The sequence below is a fragment of the Salmo trutta genome, chromosome 4 (genome assembly GCF_901001165.1).
Source record: "Salmo trutta chromosome 4, fSalTru1.1, whole genome shotgun sequence".
Classification (NCBI taxonomy): domain Eukaryota; kingdom Metazoa; phylum Chordata; class Actinopteri; order Salmoniformes; family Salmonidae; genus Salmo; species Salmo trutta.
In genome coordinates, this window is record NC_042960.1 from 67,352,173 (window position 1) to 67,369,179 (window position 17,007).

The 17,007-nt window shown below is 45.3% G+C and overlaps 1 protein-coding gene across 1 annotated transcript in view; it reads left to right on the forward strand.

Moving 5' to 3' along the window:
- The window catches only part of LOC115193075 (synaptotagmin-7-like), a 50,563-nt gene extending 33,594 nt beyond the window's left edge, over positions 1 to 16,969 (forward strand). Inside the window, exons 5-7 of the mRNA XM_029752060.1 lie at positions 12,349 to 12,521; positions 13,182 to 13,296; positions 16,722 to 16,969. Of these exons, the coding sequence (XP_029607920.1) occupies positions 12,349 to 12,521; positions 13,182 to 13,296; positions 16,722 to 16,969 (536 nt within the window). The remainder of the gene's footprint in view (positions 1 to 12,348; positions 12,522 to 13,181; positions 13,297 to 16,721) is intronic.
- Positions 16,970 to 17,007: the final 38 nt, after the last annotated feature.

Here is a 17,007-nt window from a genome sequence, read left to right on the forward strand (position 1 = left end):
TGAGACAAGCCTGAGTATAGCCCACAAAGATCTCCGCCACGGCACGAGCCCGAGGGGGGCGCAAAACTGGACAGGAAGATCACGTCAGTGACTCAACCCATTCAAGTGATGCACCCCTCCTAGGGACGGCATGGAAGAACACTAGTAAGCCAGTGGACTCAGCCCCCGTAATAGGGTCAGAGGCAGAGAATCCCAATGGAGAGAGAGGAGCCGACCAGGCAGAGGCAGCAAGGGCGGTTCATCGCTCTAGTACCTTGCCGTTCACCTTCGCACCCCTGGCCCAGACTACACTCAATCATAGGACCTACTGGAGAGATGAGTCTTCAGTAAGGACTTAAAGGTCGAGACCGAGTCTGCTTCTCTCACATTGGTAGGCAGACCATTCCATAAAAATTGAGCTCTGTAGGAGAAAGCCCTGCCTCCAGCTGTTTGCTTAGAAATTCTAGGGACAGTAAGGAGGCAGTAAGGAGCTTTGTGACTGTAGCGTACGTGTAGGTATGTACGGCAGGACCAAATCAGGAGGAGATGGGTAGGAGATAGGTAGCGTGGCTACAAGGCCCTCCCCCGCTTTCCTTCGGGAAATCTGACCACGCCTCCATCCTGCTCCTCCCAGCCTAGAGGCAGAAACTTAAGCAGGAAGCTCCTGTGGTTGGTAAGGACTGAGTTCATCTGGAAGGGCATAGAGGATGGTGTTCCTACTGTGATGATTAGAATTTATCCAAACCTAAAAACTCTGGATAGATGGCAGCATTCATGCAAAACTGAACACGCAAACCACCACATTTAACGACGGCAAGATGACTTTGAACATGGATGTGTGCAAACAGACCATCTATGACCTCCGTAAGGCAATCAAAGAAGCAATACATCAGTACAGAGACAAAGTGGAGTTGCAACTCAACAGCTCAAACACAAGATGTATGTGGGCAGGGACTCCAGACAATCACGAGTTATAAAGGAAAGCCAGCCTCCTCGCGTACACTGATGCCTTGCTCCCGGACAAGCTAAACACCTTCTTTGCCGGCTTCGAGGAAAACAACACTGAGCTGCCGGCGTAGGCATCCACCGTTACTAAGGACTGTGTGCTCCCGATCTCCGTGGCCAATGTGAGTAAGACATTTATGAGTGTTAACCCTTGCAAGGCTGCCAGCCCAGAATGGCATCCCAAGCACTGTCCTCAGAGCATGAGTAGACCATCAGGCTAGAATGTTTATGGACATACTCAATCTTTCCCTATCCCAGTCTGTTGTTTCCACTTGCTTCAAGATGTCCACCATCATTCCTGCATCCAAGAAAGTGAAGGTAACTGATCTAAATGACTATCACCCCATAGCTCTCACTTCTGTCATCATGAAGTGCTTTGAGAGGCTCGTTAAGGACCATATCACCTCTACCTTACCCGACACCCTAGACCCACTACAATTTGCTTACCACCCCAACAGCACCAATCCTCTACTCCTAGTTCACCCATGACTGTGTGGCCACACACATCTCCAACTCAATCATCAAGTTTGCTAACAACACAACAGTGGTAGGCCTGATTACCAACAACGATGAAACAGCCTACAGGGAGGAGGTGAGTGCCTTGGCAGAGTGGTGCCAGGAAAATAACCTCCCTCTCAACGTCAACAAAACGAAGTAGCTGATCATGGACTTCAGGAAACAGCAGAGAGAGCACGCACCCATCCCATATCAACAGGGCCGCAGTGGAGTGGGTCAAAAGCTTCAAGTCCCTCTGCGTGCACATCACTGAAGACCGGAAATGGTCCCTTCACACCGACAGTGTGGTAAAGAAGGCGCAGCTGTAAGGGGTGCGTACTGGCGGCGCAGGAGAACAAAAACTGTGTTTACAACGGCGCAGTTTAATAATAAAAACCACCGGAAACAGAACAATCAAACAATGGGTACAAAATCCGTCGCACACCAGAAAATAACTTGCACAAGCACTTACAATAAACAATTCCGGATAAGGACATGGGGGGAACAGAGGGTACACAACATGTAATGATGGAATTGAAACCAGGTGTGTGGGAAGACAAGACAAAACAAATGGAAAATGAAAAGTGGATCGATGATGGCTAGAAGACCGGCGACGCCGACCGCCAAACGCCTCCCGAACAAGGAGAGGAACCAACTTTGGCGGAAGTCGTGACAGCAACAGCACTTCTTCAACCTCAGGAGGCTGAAGAAATTTTGCTTGGCCCCTAAGTCCCTCACGAACTTCTACAGATTCACCATTGAGAGCATCCTGTCAGGCTGTATCACTGCCTGGTACGGCAATTGCACCGCCTGCAACCGCAGGGCTCTCCATAGGGTGGTGCGGTCAGCCCAACACAACATACGGGCACATTGACTGACAGCCAGGACACCGAAAGCATCCGGTGTCACAGGAAGGCCAAGAAGATCATCAAGGACCTCAGTCACCCGAGCCATGGCTGTTCACCCCACTGTTTACCCTACTACCATCTAGCAGGCAAAGACAGTACAGGTGCATCAAAGCTGGGACAGAGAGACTGATAAACAGCTTCTATCCCCATGCCATCAGACTGTTAAACAGCCACCACTAGAAGGCTTCCGCCCAGTACCCTGCTGTCGTGACGTTGTATTAGTTAATGTGACGACTGTTGCTCATCGAATGATTAACGGTTTATAATTACGTGATTAAATGAATTAAGCAATGAATCAAGCAATTATTAACTCATTAACCTGGGGCACCATGGGAACATTGTTTTGATTGAGTTTCTATTTCCCAAATTAACTCAAAGGATATCAGAATATCGATTACAACAGTCGCTAAATTAATCAATTTCCTCTACAGTCTCATAATCTGAAAGTCGTATAATCCGGGAATCTGCACGGACCCGGGCTTTACCACTGAATTTACCACACCAATCTTAGTTGATTATTTATTTACTAGCAAGCTAAAATGATGATAAAAATGCACATACACAAAACACAGTCTAGCTATTGATTAGGACTTAGTATAACGGGCCACCACACTATGGCGCTTGTTACCCAAAATGGGGATTTTAAAGAGAGAGAAAGAAAGGAAGTACACGAGAGAAATATACATTTGGGTTCATTTGTCAGCCATGCTTATTTAAAATTAGCCTTGCCCCGAACTGCCGCTCTTATGGGTCAGAATATAATGATGTAATTACGTGTTGGAGTTCTCAGGTGGGAAGCTCCGCGTGGGTCGTTTAGGCTTCTAAATGACGCAGTTCTCCGGCGCAACTCTCTGGTTGTCCTCACGATGTCAGTGTCCTTCTTGGCTAAGTGGTCTGATCCTCACCCTTGATCGGAAAGGGGTCTTCTGAGGACAGACAGCTCTGTAGCTCAGAGCTCACAGCTTCGGCTCGAATGGTGTCGATACCACGATTCAATGGAGAGTGGAGGCTGGGTGGTTCGGCTTGAATTCACCCGCTTAGACACAGCTACTCGTCCGTAGCTCGTGTAGAAAAATATTTCTTTGTCTTCAACCTTGTGTTTCGTTTTGGGGTTCGTCGACTTTGTTAGACCTTAGCTGCAGCTTGGGGTCAATAGTCTTCTATGTTAATTCTTCACTCTCCTGTCTTATACCCTCGGGTCAGAAGTGGGTGTAACAGCCTTTAGGGCAATTCTCTGGGCGGACCAAGTAAAGGGGGCAAGGCTTAGATTTGGCTAAAAATCCGATTTTAGACACTAACTTCACATTTCATCTTTATCAAAACCATTCTGTTTGATTTGGATATTTCCAAACAGCGTACAATGTATAAACATCAGGCATATACTGGGAAAACTCTTAAAGGTACAATGTTTTCATAATAACGTCATCTCTTAACCTTTAAAAACAAATACAAAAGTTACATACATTTTAATATTCCACTTTTCGTCATAACCACCATTGTGGCTGACGGAAACCATTGTTCCAAAGTCCCTTTATTGCATGTTTAATGTTCTGAGGCCAGTTCTCCATTGTTAGGACAAAGGAATTTCTCTGTATTATGGGCATGAGGTGTCATAAAACCCCCACATCTTCAGACCCCTAGATCTCTCCTCCTCTGTTGGGGGTTTGGGAGATAATCTGTAGGGTGGTGGTCTCCTGTACCCTGACCTGATCAGGACAGTCATGACACTGCCCTCTGCTGCCCCTTAGTCAGTGGCCATGTCCGAATACCCATACTAGCATAGTACATACTTAAACTGCATACTATTTACTATTAGCACATACTGTTCAGTAAAGGATGCAGTATGCCCCGGTCACAATGCAGTAGCGGCTCCTGATTGGCTGAGTAGGTGATTCAACCCAATGGAGTTATAGGCCTACTCAGGCTGGTTATAGGCAGACTATTTGGTTTTTGGTATTTTATTAGGATCCCCATTAGCTGTTGCAAAAGCAGCAGCTACTCTTCCTGGGGTTCCACACAAAACATGAAACATGATACAGAATGAAATTATACAGAACATCATTAGACAAGAACAGCTCAAGGACAGAACTACATACTATCTCACATTCAACCTAATGGAGTTTTAGGCCTACTCATTCAACATATACTGTAGTAGACCATACAGAACATCTATTTTATTTTATTTTATTTTATTTATTACACCTTTATTTAACCTCTCTTGGGTATGTGGGACGCGACCGTCCCACCTGCGGGACACACTATTCAACAGCCAGTGAAATAGCAGGGCACCAAATTCAAAACGACAAAAATCTCATAATTCAAATTTCTCACACATACAAGTATTATACACCATTTTATAGATAATCCAACCACATTGTCCGATTTCAAAAAGGCTTTACGGCGAAAGCAAAACATTAGATTATGTTAGGACAGCGCCTAAAAAATAAAAGCCACACAGCCATTTTCCAACCAAGGAGAGGCGTCACAAAAACCAGAATGATCTTCATCAGATGGCACTCATAGGACTTCATGTTACACAATACATGTATGTTTTGCTCGATAAAGTTCATATTTATATCCAAAAAACCCATTTTACATTGGCCCGTAATGTTCAGAAATGTTTTTCCTTCAAAAACTTCCGGTGAATGAGCACATCAATTTATAGAAATACTCATCATAAACGTTGATAAAATATTAAACTGTTATTCAAAGAATTATAGATAAACATCTCCTTAATGCAACCGCTGTGACAGATTTCAAAAAAGCTTCGCGGGGAAAGCACACTTTGCAATAATCTGAGTACGGCGCTCAGAAAACAACAGCAGGCAATACAGATACCCGCCATTTTGGAGTCATCTAAATCATAAATAGCATTATAATATTCACTTACCTTTGATGATCTTCATCAGAATGCACTCCCAGGGATCACAGGTCCACAATAAATGTTGTTTTGTTCGATAAAGTCCATAATTTATGTCCAAATACCTCCTTGTTGTTAGCACGTTCAGTAAGCTACTCCAAATGTAGGAAGCGCGCCGAAAATTTCACGACGAAAAGTAAAAAAAGTTATATTTACTTTCGTAGAAACATGTCAAACGATGTATAGTGTCAGTCTTTAGGGCCTTTTTAACATAAAACTTAATAATATTCCAACCGGACTATTCCAATGTCTTGAAAAATGTAATGGAACACAGCTACCTCTCACGTGAATGACTGTTGACATCTAGTGGAAGCCTTGGGAAGTGCAAAATTAACCCTAAGTCACTGTGTGTTAGATAGGCAATCCCTTGAAAAAACTACAAGCCTCAGATTTCCAGGTTTTGCCTGCCATATGAGTTCTGTTATACTCACAGACATCATTCAAACAGTTTTATAAACTTCAGAGTTTAATAATATGCATATCATATCCTACATTCTGGGTCTGGATAGCAGGCAGTTTACTACGGGCACACTTTTCATCCGGACTTCAAAATACTGCCCCTTACCCTAGAGAAGTTAACCAGGTAGGCTAGTTGAGAACAAGTTCTCATTTGCAACTGCGACCTGGCCAAGATAAAGCAAAGCAATTCGACACATACAACAACACAGAGTTACACATGGAATAAACAAAACATACAGTCAATAATACAGTAGAACAAAAGAAAACAAAAAGTCTATATACAGTGAGTGCAAATAAGGTAAGTTAAGGCAATAAATAGGCCATGGTGGCGAAATAATTACAATATAGCAATTAAACACTGGAATGGTAGATGTGCAGAAGATGAATGTGCAAATTGAGTTACTGGGGTGCAAAGGAGCAAGATAAATAAATAAATACAGTGTGGGGATGAGGTAGGTAGATAGACGGGCTGTTTACAGATGGGCTATGTACAGGTGCAGTGATCTGTGAGCTGCTCTGATAGCTGGTGCTTAAAGCTAGTGAGGGAGATATGCGTCTCCAGCTTCAAAGATTTTTGCAGTTCGTTCCAGTCATTGGCAGCAAAGAACTGGAAGGAAAGACGACCAAAGGAAAAATTGGCTTTGGGGGTGACCAGTGAGATATACCTGCTGGAGCGCATGCCACGAGTGGGTGTTGCTATGGTGACCAGTGAGCTGAGATAAGGCGGGGCTTTACCTAGCAGACTTGTAGATAACCTGTAGCCAGTGGGTTTTGGCGACGAGTATGAAGCGAGGGCCAGCCAACGAGAACGTACAGGTCGCAATGGTGGGTAGTGTATGGGGCTTTGGTGACAAAACGGATGGCACTGTGATAGACTACATCCAGTTTGTTGAGTAGTGTTGGAGGCTATTTTATAGATGACATCACCGGAGTCGAGGATTGGTAGGATGGTCAGTTTTACGAGGGTATGTTTGGCAGCATGAGTGAAGGATGCTTTGTTGCGATATAGGATGCCGATTCTAGATTTAATTTTGGATTGGAGATGCTTAATGTGAGTGGAAGGAGAATTTATAGTCTAACCAGACACCCAGGTATTTGTAGTTGTCCACATATTCTAAGTCAGAGCCGTCCAGAGTAGTGATGCTGGACGGGCGAGCAGGTGCGGGCAGTGATCGATTGAATAGCATGCATTTAGTTTTACTTGCGTTTAAGTGCAGTTGGAGGCCACGGAAGGAGAGTTGTATGGCATTGAAGCTCGTCGGGAGGTTAGTTAACACAGTGTCCAAAGAAGGGCCAGAAGTATACAGAATGGTGTTGTCTGTGTAGAGGTGGATCAGAGAATCACCAACAGCAAGAGCGACATCATTGATGTATACAGAGAAGAGAGTCAGCCTGAGAATTGAACCCTGTGGCACACCCATAGAGACTGCCAGAGGTCCGGACAACAGGTCCTCCGATTTGACACACTGAACTCTATCAGAGAAGTAGTTGGTAAACCAGGCGAGGCAATCATTTGAGAAACCAAGGCTGTCGAGTCTGCCAATAAGAATGTGGTGATTGACAGAGTCGAAAGCCTTGGCCAGGTCGATGAATACGGCTGCACAGTAATGTTTCTTATCGATGGCGGTTATGATGTTGTTTAGGATCTTGAGGTGAGGCTGAGGTGCACCCATGACCAGCTCTGAAACCATATTACATAGCGTCGAAGGTACGGTGGGATTCGAAATGGTCGGTAATCTGTTTGTTAACTTGGCTATCGAAGACCTTAGAACGACAGGGTAGGATAGATATAGGTCTGTAGCAGTTTGGGTCTAGAGTGCCACCCCTTTGAAGAGGGGGATGACCGCGGCAGCTTTCCAATCTTTGGGAATCTCAGACGATACAAAGAGAGGTTGAACAGGCTAGTACTATGGGTTGCAACAATTTTGTCAGATCATTTTAGAAAGAGAGGGTCCAGTTTGTCTAGCCCGGCTGATTTGTATGGGTCCAGATTTTGCAGCTCTTTCAGAACATCAGCTATCTGGATTTGGGTGAAGGGCTTTGGCAGGTTGCTGTGGAGGGTGCTGGGGAGTTGACCGGGGTAGGGGTAGCCAGGTGGAAAACATGGCCAGCCGTAGAGAAATGCTTATTGGAATTCTCAATTATAGTGGATTTAACAGTGTTTAACAATGTTTAACAAATTTAACAAATTCTCAATTATAGTGGATGTAACAGTGTTTCCTATCCTCAGAGCAGTGGGCAGCTGGGAGGAGGTGCTCTTATTCTCCATGGACTTTACAGTGTCCCAGAACTTTTTTGGGTTAGTACTACAGAATGCACATTTCTAGCTAAGCTAGCTAAGCTTAGCTTTTCTAACTGCCTGTGTATATTGGTTCCTAACTTCCCTGAAAAGTTGCATATCACGGGGGCTATTCGATGCTAATGCAGAACGCCACAGGATGTTTTTGTGCTGGTCAAGGGCAGACAGGTCTGGAGTGAACCAAGGACTATATCTATTCCTAGTTCTAAATGTTTTGAGTGGGGCATGCTTATTTAAGATGGTGAGGAAGGCACTTTTAAAGAATAGCCAGGCATCATTTAATGACGGGATGAGGTCAATGTTATTCCAGGATACCCCGGCCAGGTCGATTAGAAAGGCCTGCTCGCAGAAGTCTTTTAGGGAGCGTTTGACAGTGATGAGGGGTGGTCGTTTGATCGCAGGCCCATTACGGATGCCGGCAATGAGGCAGTGATCGCTGAGATCTTGATTGAAAACAGCAGAGGTGTATTTGGAGGGCGAGTTAGTTTAACTACAGGAGGTTGCTGATGGGAGAACGGCTCATAATAATGGCTGGAATGGAGTTCATGGAATGGTATCAAACACATGGAAACCATGGAAACCATGTGTTTGATGTACTCGATACCATTCCATTAATTCCGTTACAGCCATTACTATGAGCCCGTCCTCCCCAATTAAGGTGCCACCGGGTGCCTGTGATTTCAACATAGTTATTAGTGAAAACCAAAGTTCTGTACATAAGGTATATAAATGAAATTAAATAGCCTTGTACACAATTGTTCCAATCAAAAGACTATTGCAGAACCGCTGGACAGCAACATAATAAGTAAAGCATCATTGGGAATGGAGATCAGAATGACTGCTAAGGCTTGATCCATAAATTAAAATAATTAGATAGGTAGCCTAACCTGCAAAACTAAACCAATCCATATGTTCAAATCAAAAGACCTGATTAACGTGACGTCAATAACGCAGCCACGTCCTGAGTCCCCGGTGCCGACACATTCAGAAATCAAAAGACCTGATTAACATGACGTCAATAACGCAGCCACGTCTCAAATCAAAAGATGGTTTAGTATTTACACTGAACAAAAATATAAAACGCAACAATTTAAAATATTTTACTGAGTTACAGTTCATTTCAGGAAATCAGTCAAATGAAATAAATTCCTTAGTCCCTAATCTATGGATTTCACTTCACTGGGAATACAGATATGCATCTGTTGATCACAGATACCTTTAAAAAAAAGGTAGGGGTGTGGATCAGAAAACCAGTCAGGGTCTGGTTTGACCACCATTTGCCTCATGCAGTGCAACACATCTCCTTCGCATAGAGTTGATCAGGCTGTTGATTGTGGCCTGTGGAATGTTGTCCCACTCCTCTTCAATGGCTGTGCGAAGTTGCCGGATATTTGCGGGAACTGGAACACGCTGTCCTACACGTCGATCCAGAGCATCCCAAACATGCTCAATGGTGAGTATGCAGGCCATGGAAGAACTGGGACATTTTCAGCTTCCAGGAATTGTGTACAGATCCTTGTGACATGGGGCCGTGCATTATCATGCTGAAACATGAGGTGATGGCAGCAGATGAATGGCACGACAATGGGCCTCAGGATCTCGTCACGGTATCTCTGTGCATTCAAATTTGCATCGATAAAATGCAATTGTGTTCTTTGTACGTAGCTTATGCCTGCCCATACCGTAACCCCACCACCACCATGGGGCAAACCGTTCACCCACACGACGCCCCCATACGACGCCATCAACTGCAATCTGCCCGGTACAGTTGAAACAGGGATTCATCCGTGAAGAGCACACTTCTCCAGTGTGCCATTGGCCATCGAAGGTGAGCATTTGCCAACTGAAGTCGGTTACGACGCCGAACTGCAGTCAGGTCACGACCCTGGTGAGGACGATGACTATGCAGATCAGCTTCTCTAAGAAGACGGTTTCTGACAGTTTGTGCAGAAATTCTTCGGTTGTTCAAATGTACGGTTTCATCAGCTGTCCGGGTGGCTGGTCTCAGACGTTCCTGCAGGTGAAGAAGCCAGATGTGGAGGTCCTGGGCTGGCAAGGTTGCACGTGGTCTGCAGTTGTGAGGCCAGTATGATGTGCTGCCAAATTCTCTAAAACGACGTTGTAGGTGGGTTATGGTCGAGAAATTAACATAAAATTATCTGGCAACAGCTCTGGTGGACATTCCTGCAGTCAGCATGCCAATTGCATACTCATTAACAGGGATATAAACAAATATGTGCACAAGATTTGAGCGAAATAAGCTTTTTGTGTGTATGGAAAATTTCTGGTATGTTTTATTTCAGCTCATGAAACATGGGACCAACACTTTACATGTTGTGTTTATATTTTTGTTCAGTGTAGTTTAAAAGCTCTGACAAAGGCCAAGAGAACAATAAACATTTTTCAGTGAGAAAACAGAAATATGCTTTGCATAAAATAAAAATAAAAGTATTTCTGTTTTGAAAGATGTAGCCTGCGATAAAAAAAGTAAATATATATATATATATTTCCTTTTTTTTTACTTTTTAAGGAGAACAAAAACGACATAGTAGCCTAGTTTTGTTGTTGGCTACTCGAAGAGAACTCAAATTTGACTAGATGAAGCCCCGAAATGAGTATAACATCTTGGCATTTAAACCATAATCAATTTTTTAAAAATTTTGCATAGTATTAAACATTACATTTTCGCATACTGAGAATGCTTCATGCGTGATTGCGTTGTTTCCCCACTTTTTGTTGACTTTGGTAGCACATCCCCATGTCTAATTGATCAGCTGTTGTCAAATCAAATCAAATCAAAATGTATTTGTCAGATGCGCCGAATACAAAAAGTGTAGACTTTACCGTGAAATGCTTACTTACAAGCCCTTAACCAACAGTGCAGTTCAAGAAAAATAAAATATTTATCAAGTTAGACTAAAATGAAAAGTAATAACATCCGGGCATTTCAAATATACTCGATTTTTTAAATGTTGCATACTATTAAACGTTTTGCTCAACGGCCTTTAAGACGGAAGTATGGGTGTTGGGACACGCCCACTGTTACTAGCCTGCTACCACCCGGTACTCTACCCTGCACCTTAGTTACTGTTACTAGCCAGCTACGACCCTGTACTCTACCCTGCACCTTAGTTACTGTTACTAGCCAGCTACGACCCTGTACTCTACCCTGCACCTTAGTTACTGTTACTAGCCGGCTACCACCCGGTACTCTACCCTGCACCTTAGTTACTGTTACTAGCCAGCTACGACCCTGTACTCTACCCTGCACCTTAGTTACTGTTACTAGCCGGCTACCACCCGGTACTCTACCCTGCACCTTAGTTACTGTTACTAGCCTGCTACCACCCGGTACTCTACCCTGCACCTTAGTTACTGTTACTAGCCGGCTACCACCCGGTACTCTACCCTGCACCTTAGTTACTGTTACTAGCCTGCTACCACCCGGTATTCTACCCTGCACCTTAGTTACTGTTACTAGCCTGCTACCACCCGGTACTCTACCCTGCACCTTAGTTACTGTTACTAGCCTGCTACCACCCGGTACTCTACCCTGCACCTTAGTTACTGTTACTAGCCTGCTACCACCCGGTACTCTACCCTGCACCTTAGTTACTGTTACTAGCCTGCTACCACCCGGTACTCTACCCTGCACCTTAGTTACTGTTACTAGCCTGCTACCACCCGGTACTCTACCCTGCACCTTAGTTACTGTTACTAGCCTGCTACCACCCGGTACTCTACCCTGCACCTTAGTTACTGTTACTAGCCTGCTACCACCCGGTACTCTACCCTGCACCTTAGTTACTGTTACTAGCCTGCTACCACCCGGTACTCTACCCTGCACCTTGGAGACTGCTGCCCTATGTACATAGTAATTGAACACTGGTCACTTTAATAATGTTTAAATACTGTTAATATATCTACTGATGTGTTAATTTTTTTTTATAAGTTTATAATTTTTTAATAAATTTTTTGCGTGCTTGTTTGCCATTTACTGCATCGATTGATAGGAACTAGTAACATAAGCATTTTGCTGCATCCCCCATAACACCTGCTAACTGTGTACATGACCAATACAATTTGATTTTATTTGCTCAGGTTCTTGTTGAGGATATATTTCAGTCTTTTATTTAACCAGGAAGTCCTATTGAGGTCAAAATACCTCTTTCCCAAGTGTGACTGTTTTCACACAACGGTTTTCTATCCATATCTCTCACTGTCGCTGTTTCTCCTTCTCTATGTTTCTGCCTGCCCCCCCCCCCTCTCTCCCTCCCACCCAGGTTTCCCGTATGAGAAGGTGAGGGAGAGGACTCTGTACCTCCAGGTGTTGGACTTTGACCGATTCAGTCGTAACGACCCCATCGGCGAGGTATCCATCCCTCTCAACAAGCTCAGTGACTTGGGACACATGCAGACCTTCTGGAAGGAGCTCAAACCCTGCATGGACGGAGCAGTAAGTAGGTTCGGTCAACTTTCCCAAAATCCAGGTTGTAAGACTGGACAGTCTCTCTCCATTCAACATATCCAGGTTGTAAGACTGGACAGTCTCTCTCCATTCAACATATCCAGGTTGTAAGACTGGACAGTCTCTCTCCATTCAACATATCCAGGTTGTAAGACTGGACAGTCTCTCTCCATTCAACATATCCAGGTTGTAAGACGGGACAGTCTCTCTCCATTCAACATATCCAGGTTGTAAGACTGGACAGTCTCTCTCCATTCAACATATCCAGGTTGTAAGACTGGACAGTCTCTCTCCATTCAACATATCCAGGTTGTAAGACTGGACAGTCTCTCTCCATTCAACATATCCAGGTTGTAAGACTGGACAGTCTCTCTCCATTCAACATATCCAGGTTGTAAGTCATTATGATTTCAAATGTGAAACTGTTCCTAGGTTAGTACTCCTACACTAAGATGCTTTGTGAAAATAGGCTCAGATCAAGGGTGTCTACACTGCATGTAAAAAGTGACTAACTGCTGTCTGTCTGTCTGTCTGTCTGTCTGTCTGTCTGTCTGTCTGTCTGTCTGTCCTGTCTGTCCTGTCTGTCTGTCTGTCTGTCTGTCTGTCTGTCTGTCTGTCTGTCTGTCTGTCTGTCTGTGTGTTCCCCAGGGGAGGCGAGGGGACCTGCTGGTGTCTCTGTGCTATAACCCAACAGCCAACACCATCACTGTGAACATCATCAAAGCACGCAATCTCAAAGCCATGGATATAGGAGGAACATCAGGTTAGTCTTCTCTCCTTCCCTCCTTCCCTCCTTCCCTCCTTCCTTCCCTCCCTCCCCTATAACCCTCTCAAAGCCATGGACATAGGAGGAAGATCGGTTTAGAATCCTCCCCTTCTCTCCCTCCTTCCCTCCCTCTCCTACAGATGCAGGATCTTAATTTGATCACTCTGTTGCAGATGTGATCAGGAGAACTTTCCTGCGATACAGGGTATTTTAAAACTTGTAGTGTATTTGAGGTTTAAAAAGGATTTGTGTAGAATATGTCAACCCCTCATTTTTATTTTATTAATAATAAACAACACAATTAATTCACATTATTTTCCTGCTGTAGCAAACTGGCTCAAATTAAGATACAGCATCTGTATAACCATCTCAAAGCCATGGATATAGGAGGAACATCGGGTTGGTATTGCCTTCTCTCCTCCTCTCCCTCTCTCCATCCCTCCCTCTCTCCTTCTCTCCTCCTCTCCTCCTCTCCTCCTCTCCTCCTCTCCCTCTCTCCATCCCTCCTTCTCTCCTCCTCTCCCTCTCTCCATCCCTCCCTCCCATGTAACCCTCTCAAAGCCATGGACATTGGGTCTCCCTCCTTCCCTCCCTCGTTCCCTCCACCATCACCCCCTGAATCCCTTTCTCAAAGCCTTTGTCTCTGGGAGTCTCGGGAAGACTCTGGGAGTCTCTGGGAGTCTCGGGAAGACTCTGGGAGTCTCTGGAGTCTCGGGAAGACTCTGGGAGTCTCTGGGAGTCTGTAGGATCTATGGAGTTCTAATCCCGTGTTTACTGTTCCTAACCATTATAAGTCCTGAGTGTTACTGCTGCAACAGACTCTATTATAAGTCCTGAGTGTTACTGCTACACTGGACTCTATTATAAGTCCTGAGTGTTACTGCTACACCAGACTCCATTATAAGTCCTGAGTGTTACTGCTGTCCTGAGTGTTACTGCTGCAGCAGACTCCATTATAAGTCCTGAGTGTTACTGCTACACTGGACTCTATTATAAGTCCTGAGTGTTACTGCTACACCAGACTCCATTATAAGTCCTGAGTGTTACTGCTGTCCTGAGTGTTACTGCTGCAGCAGACTCCATTATAAGTCCTGAGTGTTACTGCTGCAACAGACTCTATTATAAGTCCTGGGTGTTACTGCTACACCAGACTCCATTATAAGTCCTGAGTGTTACTGCTGCACCGGACTCCATTATAAGTCCTGAGTGTTACTGCTACACCAGACTCCATTATAAGTCCTGAGTGTTACTGCTACACCAGACTCCATTATAAGTCCTGAGTGTTACTGCTACACCAGACTCCATTATAAGTCCTGAGTGTTACTGCTACACCAGACTCCATTATAAGTCCTGAGTGTTACTGCTACACCGGACTCCATTATACGTGATTCTAAGGCTGTTCTTTTCATACATTATTTGTCGCGTCGACCACACAGTGAGTGGAATGTTACAGTCTAGGGGTCATCTAGTCGAGTCACAACACCTCACACACACACACACACACACACACACACACACACACACACACACACACACACACACCACACACACTCGCAAACTCACAAACACGCACACAGACAGTTCCAATAGCAAGGTGACCTTCTATGACAGAGGCACGCATCACGACACAGCTGTGGCTAGCTATAGCTCTATATCTAGCAGGAGAATCTACTGCCTCTGGGCTACTGATGTCTGCTTCAGCTAAACTCTCTGTCTCTCTCTCTCTCTCTGTCCATCTTTTTGTCTGCACAGCCATAGAATGAATAGGTCTCTAGCTTTAATAGGGCGTTCTGTGGTCGCTTCTTCAGGTTTAGTCTGGTGACGGTATTTAACTGTTTTCAGAGACTATTACTGCACCAGGAATACAGAGATGACATGTCTGTTTGGTCTGTTTGGTTGGTACAATGACACTAGAACAAAATCCAATGTAACTCATAGCACTCTGTAACACCAGGGTGATGAGCCTGCGAGGAGATCCAATCACCGACATGGAAGCTACACATTCAGGGAGCATCGGAAATTACAAATTCCGGACCTCATTGAAGACCAGGTGTGTCAGAATGAGTTTAGTCACCTCAACTTGCTCAATTTCCACATGATTTATAAAAAATATTTAGTTGAGGTTTAGGGTTTAACACCCCTGCTCTATCAGAATCAGTGGGTTGACACCCTGCTCTATCAGAATCAGTGGGTTGACACCCTGCTCTATCAGAATCAGTGGGTTGACACCCTGCTCTATCAGAATCAGTGGGTTGACACCCTGCTCTATCAGAATCAGTGGATTGACACCCTGCTCTATCAGAATCAGTGGGTTGACACCCTGCTCTAACAGAATCAGTGGATTGACACCCTGCTCTATCAGAATCAGTGGTTTGACACCCTGCTCTAACAGAATCAGTGGATTGACACCCTGCTCTATCAGAATCAGTGGTTTGACACCCTGCTCTATCAGAATCAGTGGATTGACACCCTGCTCTAACAGAATCAGTGGATTGACACCCTGCTCTATCAGAATCAGTGGATTGACACCCTGCTCTAACAGAATCAGTGGATTGACACCCTGCTCTATCAGAATCAGTGGAACTCGTGGATTAGATATTTTTTTGATATTGTCTCCATGTGTGTCCTAACCTGTTGTATTCTTCTTCTCTCCCTCCTCCTCCTTTACTTCCACCTCCTCCTCTTCCTCCTTCCCTTCCTCCTCTTCCTCCTCTTCTACCTCCACCTCCTCCTCTTCCTCCTTCTGTTCCTCCTCTTCCTCCTACTCTACCTCCACCTCCTCCTCCACCTCCTTCTCTACCTCCTTCCCTTCCTCCTCTTCCTCCTTCTCTACCTCCTTCTGTTCCTCCTCTTCCTCCTTCTCTACCTCCACCTCCTCCTCTTCCTCCTTCTCTACCTCCTTCCCTTCCTCCTCTTCCTCCTTCTCTACCTCCATCTGTTCCTCCTCTTCCTCCTTCTCTACCTCCACCTCCTCCTCTTCCTCCTTCTCTACCTCCTTCCCTTCCTCCTCTTCCTCCTTCTCTACCTCCTTCTGTTCCTCCTCTTCCTCCTTCTCTACCTCCACCTCCTCCTCCACCTCCTTCTCTACCTCCTTCCCTTCCTCCTCTTCCTCCTTCTCTACCTCCACCTCCTCCTCCACCTCCTTCTCTACCTCCTTCCCTTCCTCCTCTTCCTCCTTCTCTACCTCCCCCTCCTCCTCTTCCTCCTTCTCTACCTCCACCTCCTCCTCTTCCTCCTCCTCTTCCTCCTCCTCTACCTCCCCCTCCTCCTCCACCTCCTTCTCTACCTCCTTCCCTTCCTCCTCTTCCTCCTTCTCTACCTCCTTCTGTTCCTCCTCTTCCTCCTTCTCTACCTCCACCTCCTCCTCCTCTTCCTCCTCCTCTACCTCCACCTCCTCCTCTTCCCCCTCCTCATCTTTTCAGACCCCTATGTGAAGCTGTGGCTGATGCACAAAGACAAACGCATTGAGAAGAAGAAGACTGTGACCATAAAGTGTTGTCTCAACCCCGTCTTCAATGAGTCTTTCCCCTTCGAGGTTCCGGCCCACGTCCTCCGGGAGACCACCATCATCATCACCGTAATGGACAAGGACCGGCTCAGCCGCAATGACGTCATTGGCAAGGTAACCAACCTCGCTCTGCCCCCTCCCACTCTACCTGAGCATCTCTGATTGGCTCATTGTGAAAGCCTAAAATCTCTCTTTCTCTC